The sequence below is a fragment of the Doryrhamphus excisus genome, linkage group LG4 (genome assembly GCF_037039965.1).
Source record: "Doryrhamphus excisus strain RoL-2023G ecotype Guam linkage group LG4, RoL_Dexc_Guam_v1.1, whole genome shotgun sequence".
NCBI lineage: Eukaryota > Metazoa > Chordata > Actinopteri > Syngnathiformes > Syngnathidae > Doryrhamphus > Doryrhamphus excisus.
The window spans coordinates 10,741,931-10,755,254 of NC_136360.1; the positions used below are offsets into that span (position 1 = coordinate 10,741,931).

General features: G+C 44.0%; 3 protein-coding genes and 2 non-coding genes across 5 annotated transcripts; 4 read left to right on the forward strand and 1 right to left on the reverse strand.

The window, feature by feature from the left end:
• Positions 1 to 378: 378 nt before the first annotated feature.
• On the forward strand, positions 379 to 2,483 carry tmed5 (transmembrane p24 trafficking protein 5). The gene is made up of 4 exons (XM_058073074.2): positions 379 to 713; positions 892 to 989; positions 1,056 to 1,236; positions 1,813 to 2,483. The coding sequence occupies exons 1-4, from the start codon at positions 525 to 527 to the stop codon at positions 2,029 to 2,031; spliced, it is 687 nt and encodes a 228-aa protein (XP_057929057.2). The 5' UTR covers positions 379 to 524; the 3' UTR covers positions 2,032 to 2,483.
• A 742-nt stretch (positions 2,484 to 3,225) lies between these two features.
• Positions 3,226 to 6,950, reverse strand: LOC131129465 (uncharacterized). The gene is made up of 5 exons (XM_078790113.1): positions 6,849 to 6,950; positions 6,687 to 6,758; positions 5,340 to 6,604; positions 3,942 to 5,167; positions 3,226 to 3,851 (listed from the first exon to the last, which is right to left on the reverse strand). The coding sequence occupies exons 3-5, from the start codon at positions 6,338 to 6,340 to the stop codon at positions 3,244 to 3,246; spliced, it is 2,835 nt and encodes a 944-aa protein (XP_078646239.1). The 5' UTR covers positions 6,341 to 6,604; positions 6,687 to 6,758; positions 6,849 to 6,950; the 3' UTR covers positions 3,226 to 3,243.
• Positions 6,951 to 8,909: 1,959 nt separating this feature from the next.
• trnag-gcc (transfer RNA glycine (anticodon GCC)) lies at positions 8,910 to 8,980 on the forward strand. The gene has a single exon. It is a non-coding gene; the product is annotated as a tRNA-Gly (tRNA).
• Positions 8,981 to 9,889: 909 nt separating this feature from the next.
• trnad-guc (transfer RNA aspartic acid (anticodon GUC)) lies at positions 9,890 to 9,961 on the forward strand. The gene has a single exon. It is a non-coding gene; the product is annotated as a tRNA-Asp (tRNA).
• Positions 9,962 to 10,520: 559 nt separating this feature from the next.
• Positions 10,521 to 12,972, forward strand: pigc (phosphatidylinositol glycan anchor biosynthesis, class C). Its single transcript, XM_058072550.2, has 3 exons — positions 10,521 to 10,619; positions 10,868 to 11,099; positions 11,756 to 12,972. The coding sequence occupies exons 2-3, from the start codon at positions 10,872 to 10,874 to the stop codon at positions 12,404 to 12,406; spliced, it is 879 nt and encodes a 292-aa protein (XP_057928533.2). The 5' UTR covers positions 10,521 to 10,619; positions 10,868 to 10,871; the 3' UTR covers positions 12,407 to 12,972.
• Positions 12,973 to 13,324: the final 352 nt, after the last annotated feature.

A 13,324-nucleotide genomic window follows, 5' to 3' on the forward strand; every position in this document is an offset into this window, starting at 1 on the left:
TTAAGGTATTTAAAAATATGCAAAGGAGTTAGCATTAGTTAGTCAGCTACTTTTCATTTCAGCTACTTTTTATATAGTTGTATTTGCGTCGAGAAATGTTATCTATTGTAACGAAATTAAAAACAAATGAAAACAATTAAAATACATAACATCCAAATACATATTGTGGTGCTACAAGGACCAAGTATCGATCTTACACGAGGACGGTGTTAAATGTGAAATTATTTGGCGTTTTAAAACAGGCGTCATTAATATTTGAAATGTCAAATATGTTATTTTAAAAAATGCTGTATATGAAATTATTTTAATCGAAATCAAGATTTTTGACAGTAGTTGTATTTGAAAAATAATTACGTACATTTAAACGACATTTTAAATCAGGCGGGGTCCTGAGCTTTGCCGTGTGTTCAACTGGAGTGAAGTTTTTGGGCAACCATCACTACTAGCTTACTCGTCACCACGGTGGCCGGGAACTGTAACGCTCTTTTTTGTTGTTGTGTCATTTAATAGTCACGGAGGCGACTATGGACGTCGCCCGGACATTTTTTTGTGTCATTACCGTATTGTTTGTTATAGTTTGCGAGAGGTTTTTGGCGCTGGCCGCCTTCTCCCAGTCTCTGGACAGCGACTTCACGTTCACTCTGCCCGCTGGTCGCAAGGAATGTTTCTACCAGACTATGAAGAAAGACGCCTCACTGGAAATAGAATATCAGGTATGCAACACTGCAAATAGTGCTTGGGAATTTAAAATGAAGCAGAGTTAATTCAAGTTAGGCTAAGAGAAACATTTGTGAAGCGAGTTGGTTATGCTTAGATGTCAATATGAATGCAACAAAAGTGGTTCACATCTTAACTTTCACATGTTTTCCATTCAATTTCCTGAATTCACAGGTATTGGACGGTGCAGGCCTCGACATCGATTTCTACATCTCTTCTCCCTCTGGGCAGATACTATACAGCGACCAGCATAAGTCAGATGGGATGCACACGTAAGTGAATCATGCAAACATGGATGGCACCAAAACATCACCTGTAAAACTCCATGTCTCTTCCAGCATTGAGACCGAGGAGGGGGACTACATGTTCTGTTTCGATAACATGTTTAGCACCGTCTCCGAGAAGCTCATCTTCTTCGAGCTCATCCTGGACAACATGGACGGTGACGAGGAGCCTGACGACTGGAAGGAGTATGTGCACGGGACGGACATGTTGGACATGAAGCTGGAGGACATCATGGTGAGTCGGCAAGTGAGCAAAATATGTACAAACACCCCATACAAGCAGTGTGTATGTCATAGACTTTGTCCAGCCACTGTTTGCCTCATTAGGGGGCAAAGTGACCCAAGCTTGCGATGCATAAAGTGCTATGAACTCTCGCCTATTAACTCAAAAGAGGCCAACACAATTGTTCCAGCTTGCAACACCCAAGCTGAAGAACTCCACCCCTGGAATTGTGTGTCGAAGGGCAGGCAGGCGTTGCTTTGATAGACAGGAAAGAGCGGGAAATGTATCTTCCAGATGACTTTTGTTTACAACAACATCCCGAACTCAAGTGTGCTGTTGTTGCTGATCTCAAAAACCGATCACCCGTAGCTCGTACTATTGCAGCCTCCAAAGATCCCTGTGTGAGTGTAGTGTCCTACTATGCAGGGGTGATGTGCGGATCTTTTATGCCATTTGTGAAAATGATGTAAAGTTTGCATCGTGCAACATAAGCCAAGAAAAATATCTTGTCGAGGTATCACCATAAAGGGAGTATGTTGGGTTTTTACCTTTCATCCATGTCATCATATTTGGCTCGTCCCTTTCCAGTACACCATCAACAATGTGAAGGCACGCCTGGGCAAGAGTGTGCAGATCCAGACGGTGCTGCGCGCCTTCGAGGCCCGCGACAGGAACCTCCAGGAGAGCAACTACTACAGAGTCAACTTCTGGTCGGTGGTCAACCTGGTCGTGATGATGCTGGTGTCAGGCGTCCAGGTCTACTTGGTGCGCTCGCTTTTTGAAGACAAGAGGAAGATTCGTACATAGCGTCCCCCAAGGGCCACCTGGGAATGGAGAGAGCAAGAAATGGTGATAATTTCTGGAGAGCTTATATATGCACACAACACAACAAACCGCTTTTTAGATTCTCTAACCACTGGATTTGTCATTTCCATAATGGGACATAATGTTTTAATGACAAGACCTTTAGCAGGTCTTAACCTAGGATTTGTTACACTGTCGACACTTTTGTGTGTACCTTGATGCTGTAGTGTGATAAAGTTCTCCGTCTGGCTGACCCAATGTCGCGTTCAAAAGTGCCAAATCCAACAAGATTTCATAAAGTGGACCAATAAGTGAGTTGATCTCTTTTGGAATGAAGATTCTACCTGTTACTGAACAACCACAAAGAAACCATGGAAAGGTGCTGCTGTGATTGGAGGTATTTATTCATTTACTTGTAAATGTGTAAAATAAAAGAAAATGTTTTTAACGCTTAATGTAGTTGTTGGGCTGTCATTCTTATTGCTGTGATGGGGTCCAGTTGCTGACATCTACCAGGAAGTCAAACCTCTTCATTGAACATTTTTGCACAGCATTGCCCTGAACTAATCTGTCTACCTAGTACTGTATCATTGCATGAAATTAAGTGGCCGAGCAAAGCACCTTACACATTGCTCACTCATTGGTGGTGCATGTTTTGAGTAAAATAACCCGCCATGGGCCAAAAGAAAGTATTTCTCACTTTTATAAAGGTGAGAAACATGAATTTGGTTTCACCAGAATGTACGGGAAGTCTACATTAACATTAAGTTAACTTTTTTTTTCTGCACGTCAAACCACAAATTTCTTTTTTTCAGATTTTTGAGTTGTCTGGATTTGCGTTATTTGCTATGGTGAGGCATTTTTGGGTTCTGTCCATGTTGGTTTTCACAAAAGTTTATCGTACTATAGTAATGAAAGGGAGCGATGCTGTGAACTTCTTCCACTGCGCCTCCGGAGTGAAAGGCATTGATGATCGATCCTAAACAGGAGAAATCTTTTCCATAATCATTTTTTCTTAATGTCATCACCATATCGCCACAAACATCAAATAAGGATTATGTCAATGCCAATGCATGGAATAAACAAAATCAATGTAAACAAGATTTATTTCCTTGGTCATTTAAAGCCACTCAAAAATACTCCTTTGAACATTGATGTTATTAACCCTGAACGTTAACGTTATTAACCGACTAACAGTCGCGACTAATATATTGTTCAATGACTTCCCCACCGTTGTTTCTCCTTTTCATAAAAAGGAGAGCCCTGGAACTCCCTCCAGCTCATCTCCTTCTCCATCCCCTGCTCTCTGTAGAGGGAGAACACCTTGGCAGGACAGTATATGTACTTCCCTGGCAGGCCAGGAAAGCCTGTGTGGATGTGGGGGCTGTTCGGGCTCTGCCTGAGTTCCATTTTGCAGAACCTGCACTTCCGTCGAGGTGTTGGAGAGTCCTCCCTCTTCCTCTTCTTTTGCCGTTTTTCCTCCACCCTCTTTTTCGTGGCATCCAGTTCTCTCATGAAGAAGTCTGTCTTCGCAAAGTCTTTAAAGGGCATCTTGGGGCCTGTCAGACCTTCTCCTCCGTATGTCTCAAAAACCTTTGTGGAGCAATAGAAGTACCTGACAGGGCCCTGTTGATAGAAGTGGTGGATGGAGCTTCCATCACCTTTATACTTGGATTTGGGCTGGCCACAGAACAGACATTTCTTTGTTTGGGGTTTCTTTGAAAGGGGCGGTGGTTGCTGGTGTTGCTGCTCCTCTTCCATGGTGGCTGTGGTCAGGGTCTGAGCAGGTGGTGGTGGATTCATTAGCAATACAGGTGTAGCGTCTAGGCAAATAGAAAAATGAAATATGTTGATGTTATTTGGTTCAACCAAACTATGAAGAGAAAAGGGCTGCACAATTATTGAGTTCTTACCTAACTTTCGCTGAGGCTCAGTCACAGGAAAGGTAGAGCCTGAAGCATTGGCAGCACTAGCGGCTGGAACAGGAACTGCAGTTGTAGTAGTAGTAGTAGTAGTAGTAGTATTTGGAGTAGTAGCATGAAAGCAAGGAGGGGGAACCGAGAAGTTGAAGAGCCTGGTGGCACGTGTGGCGGAAGACTGGACTGGTTCTGATCCTTCATCAGTCAGGATACATGCAGAAAGTGCACTGGTGGTACGGCCAAGGTCTTTCTTGTGTTTATATTTGTCCCAGTCCAAAGGGACTGGACTACAGTCTGGCTCCCAGTACTCCAGGCCAAACCTCTCCCCGGTGTCATCTTCTGCCAGACGAAGAGCAGGGTACTTCTCTTCGCCTAAGACACGTTTGGACACAGCATTCAAGGTGCACATCAGCTCAGGGTCAAAAACAGGCGGGAGACAAAGTCCTGGCTGCTTCAGGTCCAGCAGACGCTGATAGTTCCAGCGGCACACTCCTGTCATGCTCTGGGCCTGGAACAGCTCTGGGGAGACCTGCGTGCCAGTCACCCACTGAGCCTGGTGGAAGTGGAACCCCTCCTGCTGAGATGTGCCTCTGACGGGGATCCAGACGGGGACTCTCGCACGCTCACCTGGCACATGGTTGAGCTGGACTGCTCCTCCGTGGCGGTACAGTATGCCCCCCTCCACCTCTGGATCGCTGAGGCAGCCACGCAGGATGTGAACGCGCTGGATCCTCCACGCCTTCAACATGGAGGGCTTAAACAACGGCAAGTTGTTTGGGTCGGTGGTCAAGTAAAAGTGCTGCAACACCCCCTCCACTCTCTCAATAAGCTCCCCCGGTTGAGGAATCTTCACCCTGCAGTGCTCCCGAATGTGCTGCTTGGTCGGATTTGCGGGATGGATGCCACAGAACACATACGCATCCCGGAGCCTCTGCAGATCTTCCCGGTCCACCACAGAGAAGGCAGCTGACAGGAACTGCGCGAAGGTGCTGTACAGAGGGTGGTGTTCTGAAGCACATTCACAGAGGAATCGTTGCATGCAGCCAAACAAGTCCAGCTTGATGGTGATGCTGGGGTTGTAGTATGTTCTGGATGCACATGTATTTAAGAGGTTTCCAGACGTGACCTCAGCAACAATCTTGTCTGTTGTTCGCCACGCATCCCAGTTTAGATGCTCTCCAGCCAGAGACTCTGCCACCCTGAAGGGTGCACAGCAATCCCTGAGAAACAAAAACACATAATGCATATTACAAATACTGTATATATGCGCAAAACACATTTGATTCAGCTCAGCTTGTTTTGTTCAGCTCATTAAAATGGGATTGGGTTTCTATTTTTGTTGAGTATAATTCCACATAACAAACATAAAATGTACATAAAATGAAGTCCCACCTGTTTACCCACTGAAACTGGGCTTTCTCAATGCTAGCCCTGCTGTAGCGGTTTGAGAGACCCTCATACATCGGCCGCAGGGTTTTTGCAGTCACAGACTGCAACATGACCCAGGACAGGATCATCCAGTTCTCATTCATCACAGCGTATGACGACATGACACCGGATGAAAAAGTAACTTTCTTGGCCACTTTGCGGTTGTGGTCTGAGCGGAGAACCTGTCCAAAGGTACCCTGCAGCAGCTTCTGAATGGTCTCCCTCTGGTGCTGGAACTCACGCAGCAGGCAGTCAGTGAGGTAGTGGGCAGACACAGAGACCCCGTTCCAGCCATCTGCATCACTGTAGCCCCCAAAAGGCTCCGGTTTTCTCTCCTGCTGCAAGAAGTGAGTGTTGGTCATTTGGCCGGAAGTTCCTGCCTCTCCGTCCATCACATTCTGGCAACAGAGGAGATAGGCCAGGTTGGCACGCTCATACTTGAGATGCAACATCTCCGTGATCTGATTTGCCATGTCATTGGGGGATTTTCCAGTCCGTCTTAGCTCATCCAGGACTGACTTACAGATGGCCTTCTTGTAAGTCAGTAACGCTGGCAACAGATTGGCAAACCTCTTGGGAAGCTTTTCCACCCAGAGCGGGTTGTCGGCATACCACCTCCTATTGCAGCTCTTACAGCACAGCCTGGAGGAGAACAGGTAGTACTGCCCAGTGAGGCCCACAATCACTCGCGGTCTCCCGACTCCAGCAGAGACAACACGTGGCTGAGAGCAGTCACCGGTGCACGGCAGGGTGTAGTTCCTTCTCAGCCGCCCCATTAGGTAGTCATTCTCCGGCTTCCAGATGAAAAAGGGATGCAGGTGAAAACACTTGGGGGACGGCAGATCATTCACACCGTTCATTAGCTCGGGCTGGGGGGGTAATCGCCACAGGGAGAAGTTTGTCATGGGGCCGCTCACGGGGCAGGAGCCCGGCCACAGACCCATGGACTCCAGCTCCAGTTTCATCCACTGTCTCTGCTGGGAGGTGCAGCTCCACTGACCACCCTCCTGGTCGTAGGGGAGAGGTTGTGGAGGAGAAGGAGAAGGAGAAGGCCTGTTGGTGGCAGCTGTGGGTTGGCCTGGTTGGAAAACTAAAGACACGTATGAGTCAACTTTAGCACAAACCTCAAAACATAATGCAATCTATGGATAAGTGTTGCTTACTGTGGGGTCCATGTTCAGCTGGTGGCTCTGATGCAGCTAGAGTGGAGGCTGCAGGACTGTCAGTCTCTATAATGACACACAATAACTATTAGACTGATTTTAACTGATTTTTATCAGGTGCAGTAACCTGAAAAGATGAATAACTTACCTTGAGCAGACTCTGGCAGTAGAAAGGTCAGCTCTGGCGGAAATGGCAAAGGCCCCCTCGGAGGCAGCAAACCTGGAAAAGAGGAAGGAGATGTAGGTGCATTTCACATTAAATGCTGCACAGTTTAGATCGAAATGGGCAAACATCACTTTCAGCCGTTACCATCTCCTGATGCACGCAAAACGGCCGGTGCGGGCTGTGTCTCTAAAAACAGAAAAAACATGATTATTTTTTTGATAAATTCAGATATTGTAGTGTTTGGTGTCATTAGTTGATTCACACCACTTCTACTGCTCATTTGAATATTTGGCATTTTCATATAAAAGATCTTATTCTTTCAGTCCATATTAAATACGACAAGAACTTGAGCAGGTGAAGCCGAATGGCTAACTGCACACACATGCCTTCTGGTGTTAGTACGCAAACATCACTCACTGTTTTAGCTAGGGTTGGGCGACATGGACCTCAACATGTATCACAATATTTTTGGGAAGTATAAAGTGGAAGTATAAAGTGTAAACATGTAGACATACATGTAACATAAGACATGTATTTATTGGTAGGAAACTAGCTAACTTTTCTAATAGGATGACTCAGCACACATTGCTACTCATCCATTCATTTTCTACCGCTTATCCTCACGAGGGTCGCGGGCGTGCTGGAGCCTATCCCAGCTGTCTTCGGGCGATAGGCGGAGTACACCCTGGACTGGTCGCCAGCCAATCACAGAGCACATATAGACAAACAACCATTCACACTCACATTCATACCTATGGACAATTAGGATTCACCAATTAACCTAGCATGTTTTTGGAATGTGGGAGGAAATCTTACCCGGTAGTACCCGGAGAAAACCCATGCATGCACAGGGAGAACATGCAAACTCCGCAGAGATGCTTGAGGGTGTAATCGAACTCAGGTATCCTAGATGTGTGGCCTGCACGCTAACCACTCGTCCCCACATTCTTATGAAATCTTAAAAAAACTTGCCTGTGCTTGTCATTAAAGAAGATGTAGTCAATCATGAAATTCCAACTGCATATAGAAGATATTTTTATGACGCTTGTTTTGTTTACGCAGACACGGGGCAGGTGGCGCTCTTAATTTGAAGGACGGTCACGGAAGTGTGTTCCGTGTGTGGAGAATGTTCAAAATAAACGTGCTTCCCGCATTTTTTACTCAGAATCTGTACATCTTAATCTGACATTGTAAAACCTTCATTAAAGAATTGGTGGTGAAAATATACTCACCGAGTACACAACTACTTGGCGTCCGACATTAAGCTAACCCCTGCTAGCTTCTATTCACGTTCTGGACAAGGAGATTCAGTCAGCTTTCACCGGCGTTTGTCACCATTTCAACCTGTTCAAGTCGGGAGGTCTGCCGAGTAAATACTTCCCCCCACGAACGTCCATTATTTCTGCTAATTTGCACCGGTATAAATCATTTTCGTATCATTGGAAGAATCTATACCGGTGTATAAAAATACCGCCCAACTCTAGTTTTATTCATTCACAAGTACGTATTCAAACGACACTCACCCTCTTGTAGATCGTATCAATTAATAGTCACTTGAATTTTAAAAGGAAAAGGAACAAAAGCAGAACATGTTGAAGTAGGACTTAAAGAACTTCTCTCTTAACCTGAAACACGATGCAGCTCTGCAGCTGATGTCTTCTTCATTTTCTCTGTCGTGAAAGAAATATCAGTAGTATGTGCTATTACAAATTCAACCGGTTCACGTGGAAGGATGACATTACATCAGATAATGTGATAATCAGTGATGTTAAATTCTATATGTGAAATAAAATGCTTTGACGATGCTTTTGGGCAAGGTGCCTGGATGTATGTCTGTGCCACTTCGATTAAACAAGTATGTGAATTATTTTTAAGTCAATTAAGATAAAATACCAATACTTCCAATACGCTGAAATCTACACGTGTTGAACACCGGATATATCGGATAAGTAAGGAAGATACAGAAAGATAAGTTTTACGTTGTTGAGTCATCACTGGTTACAGAAGTTGGGAATATGATGGATTTTATATTTAGTAAAAACAGCCCAAACTGAGCAAATATTTTATCTCGCTTTTTTAAAAGCTTTTTTTTAGCTTACCGTGTTGACGCGCTGAAGTTCAATGAAAGGAAACAACGTCGTGGATGCACACAGCGCCAGCTCTGGACAGGAATATATTGCATCAGCGACGTTTCACTTTATATCGGCATTGGTGGTTCAGTGGTAGAATTCTCGCCTGCCACGCGGGAGGCCCGGGTTCGATTCCCGGCCAATGCACAATCGTTTTGTATTTCCACCCAGAACATTTTCAGGTCAAATTATTTTATTTTTATTTTATTATATTATTTGAGACCACAGCGCCAATCATGGACAAATGTATATTACATCCAAAGTGTTTTAGTACCACCTTTGAATGATGTGAAATTATAATAGTTCGATTCCAGGTCAATACACTTAATTTTCTATTAAAACGTTTGTGTTTCAATTTAAATGTCCACTTTTAAGTCATAGAAATAATTAACAATTAACAACAATAACCCAAACGTCAGTATGAGATCAAGCAGAGGAAAAAATGGGTGTAAAATGGGAAAAGCAAAGTTTATCACTTAATTTACTTTCTTCAAATATATTCTGATCGACTAATGTCGACAATGGAGTTATAACATATCACGGTGGCTATTTCAGTCAATGTTCATGAAAGAGTCATGCATTAAAAGCTTTTATGTTCCGTAAATTCACCCGAAAGGCAAAATCAATACAGTTTTTATTTAGTGATATTACTGTATGTATGTAGTTACATACTGTATAGGCCACTCTTGGAATACGTTCGACAGTATTACCGTAATCGCTGTATTTTCATTTTTTCCTTTTTCAAAACTTTGGCCCCACGAAGTGTTGACCAGCTCCAACTAGCTAAAACAACTGGGCCTAGCTAAGCTAGGCAACAGGAGATCTGACCAGAAGTGCCTCAGACATGCGCTATCGTTTCAGAGACTTCACATTAAAATTAACGATCAGTACGACAAAAAAAAAAACTCTCATTACCGTGTTGTCGCTGTGAAGTTCTGGGCAGGAATGACAAGTCAAAGACCACAGCACCACCAATACACCACCACCAATTTACAATTAACCACCGCTGGAAATCAAAGAGTTTTGGGGTAGAAAATTACAGTCCGTCGCAGCAGCTCCTCGTTAGTATAGTGGTGAGTATCCCCGCCTGTCACGCGGGAGACCGGGGTTCGATTCCCCGACGGGGAGTACCGTTTTTTTTCTCCACGAATTTGTAAGTTGATAGTACATTTTTAACACCACATGCAAAATACACCTTTGGCATTTATATTGGATGATTGAAAAGCAGCTCCCTAGTTTACAATACGTAGTTTATTCAAATGTTATATGTTCGTCATTTTTAGTGTATGTTCCGTGATGTATAGGATAATTTATTGTAAGAATTAGTTCAGAAATAATATACAATTACTTAAATATAAGGCGTTACTTTTCAATCACCGTATATGTCCCAAGTTAGGAGAAATAAAACATCTGGGTAAAACATGTAAATCAGGGGTCCCCACCAGGTAGCTAGTGAGCTAGCAATAGCGTGTCAATTATCACCAACCTGCTGTTTTTGAAGGCCTGAATTTCCGCCAGATGTTGCCCGAGTATTGTCGACCAGATTATCAAACTATTGAAAAGTGGTTGGGCGGTAAATAAAATTAAAATACTGTAATTTCTCAGTGAAAACTGAAAACTTTTATAATGTTGTTCCCCGTTTGAGTGATAGCTGATCAGAGCGTTTATCTGCATGCCAACAGCCAGGGGGCGCTGTGAGCTGTGCTGAGTACCAAACGATTACCTTCTCTTCGGAACCCAACCATGTTTTCAGAATAGCATTGGCGTTCAGCAACGTTTTCCCCAGGTAAGGCGTTATTGAACTGTGACCATTTGCTTGACTATTAATTATTTAAGGTATATATGTATACTTTGGTAGTGCAACAACACAGATACGTGTTCAGTGCGTGGTTTGAACCAGTCAACCCGGAAGTGTGATTTAACTCGAGGTGTCGTGTAAATATTTACAAATAGGCAATAGATTAAAATAATCCAAAAGCACTTACACTTACATACTACTACTGTAACTTGTTTCAATTTCGTGTCGGGGCTCAGGGTGATGGGGCCCGACAGTTCCCAGAGTCCAGCCGCGCCTTGGAGGAAGGTGCTGTGGGAGCGCCAGCCCTATCCGGACAATTACGTGGATCGGAGGTTCCTGGAGGAGTTACGGAGGAACGAGGGCATCCGTCAGTATCGTTACTGGGCTGTGGTGGGAGAGGCCGTCCTGGTGGGGCAGCAGCTGTCTTGTGTGGCCATTTTCATCACCCTCTGGCTCTACATGGAGCAGGTAAAGCTTATTGTCTAAGAAAACCCTGGTATGCTTTCATGGTGCCTTTTCCTACTCATTGTTCTCAATTTTTTGCAAACACTAGTCGTATTTTGCAGTGAATAGTCATTATTTGTATCTACTATGAGATCTGCATATCCATCTATTATCTATATTGCATGTCCTCATTCTTGTCATGGGTGAGCTGGAGCCTATTCAAGCTGAACTTTTAGGAAGAGGTACACCCTGGCTCGACAGTCAGTCGCAGGGCACATGTAGAAAAAAACTATACACACTCAACATCCACACCCATGGATATGGACAAGTCCCCAACAAAAGCCGTGAAGCATACAAGCGTATTCAAGAGTCAAATTGTACGTATGCCAAGTCCAAGAAATCATACATGTGGGCAGGTCTAATACTGAAAGTCCCCCCTGCCCCCCCTTGAAAAGCACTGATTTAAAATGAACATGTATGTTTGAGATTTGATAGAAATCAAATAAACATTATCTCCTCATCTTGTGCAGTTGGTCTGCCCTTTACTGTTATGTGTCTGGTAAATTATAAATAAGTTTTCATTTATGGTAAGATGCTGCTAACTGTATTTCATTGGCTGTTTAACTGCACAATGACAAAGTTGACAATTTTTTCTCTCATGCATAATACGTACCTTTCAGGGCCTTCTTTCTCCAGAGAGACTACTTGGAACCAGCTTGGCAAGTGCCCTGCTGGGCTACGGACTGTACCAAGTCCTCACATCCCAGGTGGAGTGCAAGACCCGGAGTCGTCTCGCGGACTTACAGAGCGCCACTATCTTCCTCTCCTTCACTTTTGGCTTCTCACCCGTGCTAAAGACGCTAACCGAGTCAGTGAGTACAGACACGGTGTATGCCATGTCAGCAGTCATGCTGCTGGCCCACCTAGTGTCGTTCCCTTACGCCCATCCATCTCCACCTGGGAGCTTGTCTTTGAACGCGGCGCTCTTTGCGTCGGTCTGCCTGGCCTCCAGGCTCCCGGGAGCCCTCCACACCTTTGCCATGCTCAGCTGTGCCCTGCTAATCTTTGCTCTGTGGCCCTGCCTGCTGATGAGGATGAGGGACAATGCCCCATGCCACTTCACTAGCGCATGTGTCGGGGTGTGTATGGTGGCCATGAGCGGCATGGCGTCGCAATCGCCCGGCGGAGCCGTGCTTTTGGCCCTGGCAGTTCTGAGCGTTACACTGCTTTGTCCAGCGCTGCTAGTGTGGCTACAGAGGCACAAGGACAACATCCACGGACCCTGGGATGAGGCGGAGATCCATGAGGACCTCAGCTGCTTCCTTCACTGAAGACCTGAGTGAAGCACATAACGTATATGCACTGGACACTTCATTAGGTACACCTGCACTATCTATAATGAGCACCAACATCACTTAAAGGTAATGGTGTTTTACGCTCACTGCTGTAGAAATTAACTGTGTCACTAAAAGATATTTCAAATATTACAATCAGCTAATCACAATAATAAATATTTTGTTTTAATTTGAAGGCAGAATTTATGTATTGTGTTTCATGAGATTGTGCAGGTGTACCATTAAATGGACACATTTGCTGTCAATCCACAGTAGAGTGTTTTAGCAGCAGAACCTTTTTAAATAATGGTCCACTTTTGGACAACCTGTTATTTACCTTTAGTTTTTGTTTTTTTGTTTGTTGTAACTGCTATTTCAATATTTTACATCACTAGTTAAACGTAGTAAAACAATGCACTAATGCTGTGCATGTGTTTTTAAATCAATTAGTGTTTGTAATGTTGACTGCAATGACATCAACGTCACCTGAAGATTTTTAATACAATTCATGGATTTTTGAGTTTAAAAAAACACGATGTACATTGTGTAATAAAACATGGGGATTACTACAGTTTGGTCAGTTAATTTGTTTTCACTATTAAGGTGAGGGAAACCTTTTTCCAACGACGCTGAGTGTCCTGTAACTTGTGGAACCAGTAGTTCTGACGTTAAGCGTTTTGACCTGTAGAGGGCAGCACGATCCTGCCATATATTAATATGGCAATATATAATATAATATATCATATAATATAAAACACAATGACGTTACTTTTAAATATTCTGTCCGTCTGCGTACGTGTGTATTCTCACATACTCACGTACTGTATTCTCAGCAGCTATTCATTTTATATACACTCACCAACCACAACATCTGGTACACTTTCACAATTAGGCGGCATTAAATATCCAATGAGC

Coding starts and splice junctions, on each gene's coding strand:
- LOC131129465 (XM_078790113.1), bottom strand. CDS start 6,340: ATGAAACTGGAGCTGGAGTCCATGGGTCTGTGGCCGGGCTCCTGCCCC. Junction 5,168..5,339: donor CAGTTTCAGTGGGTAAACAG/GTGGGACTTCAT, acceptor TTTGTTTCTCAG/GGATTGCTGTGCACCCTTCA. Junction 3,852..3,941: donor TGAGCCTCAGCGAAAGTTAG/GTAAGAACTCAA, acceptor CTATTTGCCTAG/ACGCTACACCTGTATTGCTA.
- tmed5 (XM_058073074.2), top strand. CDS start 525: ATGGACGTCGCCCGGACATTTTTTTGTGTCATTACCGTATTGTTTGTT. Junction 714..891: donor CACTGGAAATAGAATATCAG/GTATGCAACACT, acceptor CTGAATTCACAG/GTATTGGACGGTGCAGGCCT. Junction 1,237..1,812: donor TGAAGCTGGAGGACATCATG/GTGAGTCGGCAA, acceptor GTCCCTTTCCAG/TACACCATCAACAATGTGAA.
- pigc (XM_058072550.2), top strand. CDS start 10,872: ATGGGGCCCGACAGTTCCCAGAGTCCAGCCGCGCCTTGGAGGAAGGTG. Junction 11,100..11,755: donor TCTGGCTCTACATGGAGCAG/GTAAAGCTTATT, acceptor CGTACCTTTCAG/GGCCTTCTTTCTCCAGAGAG.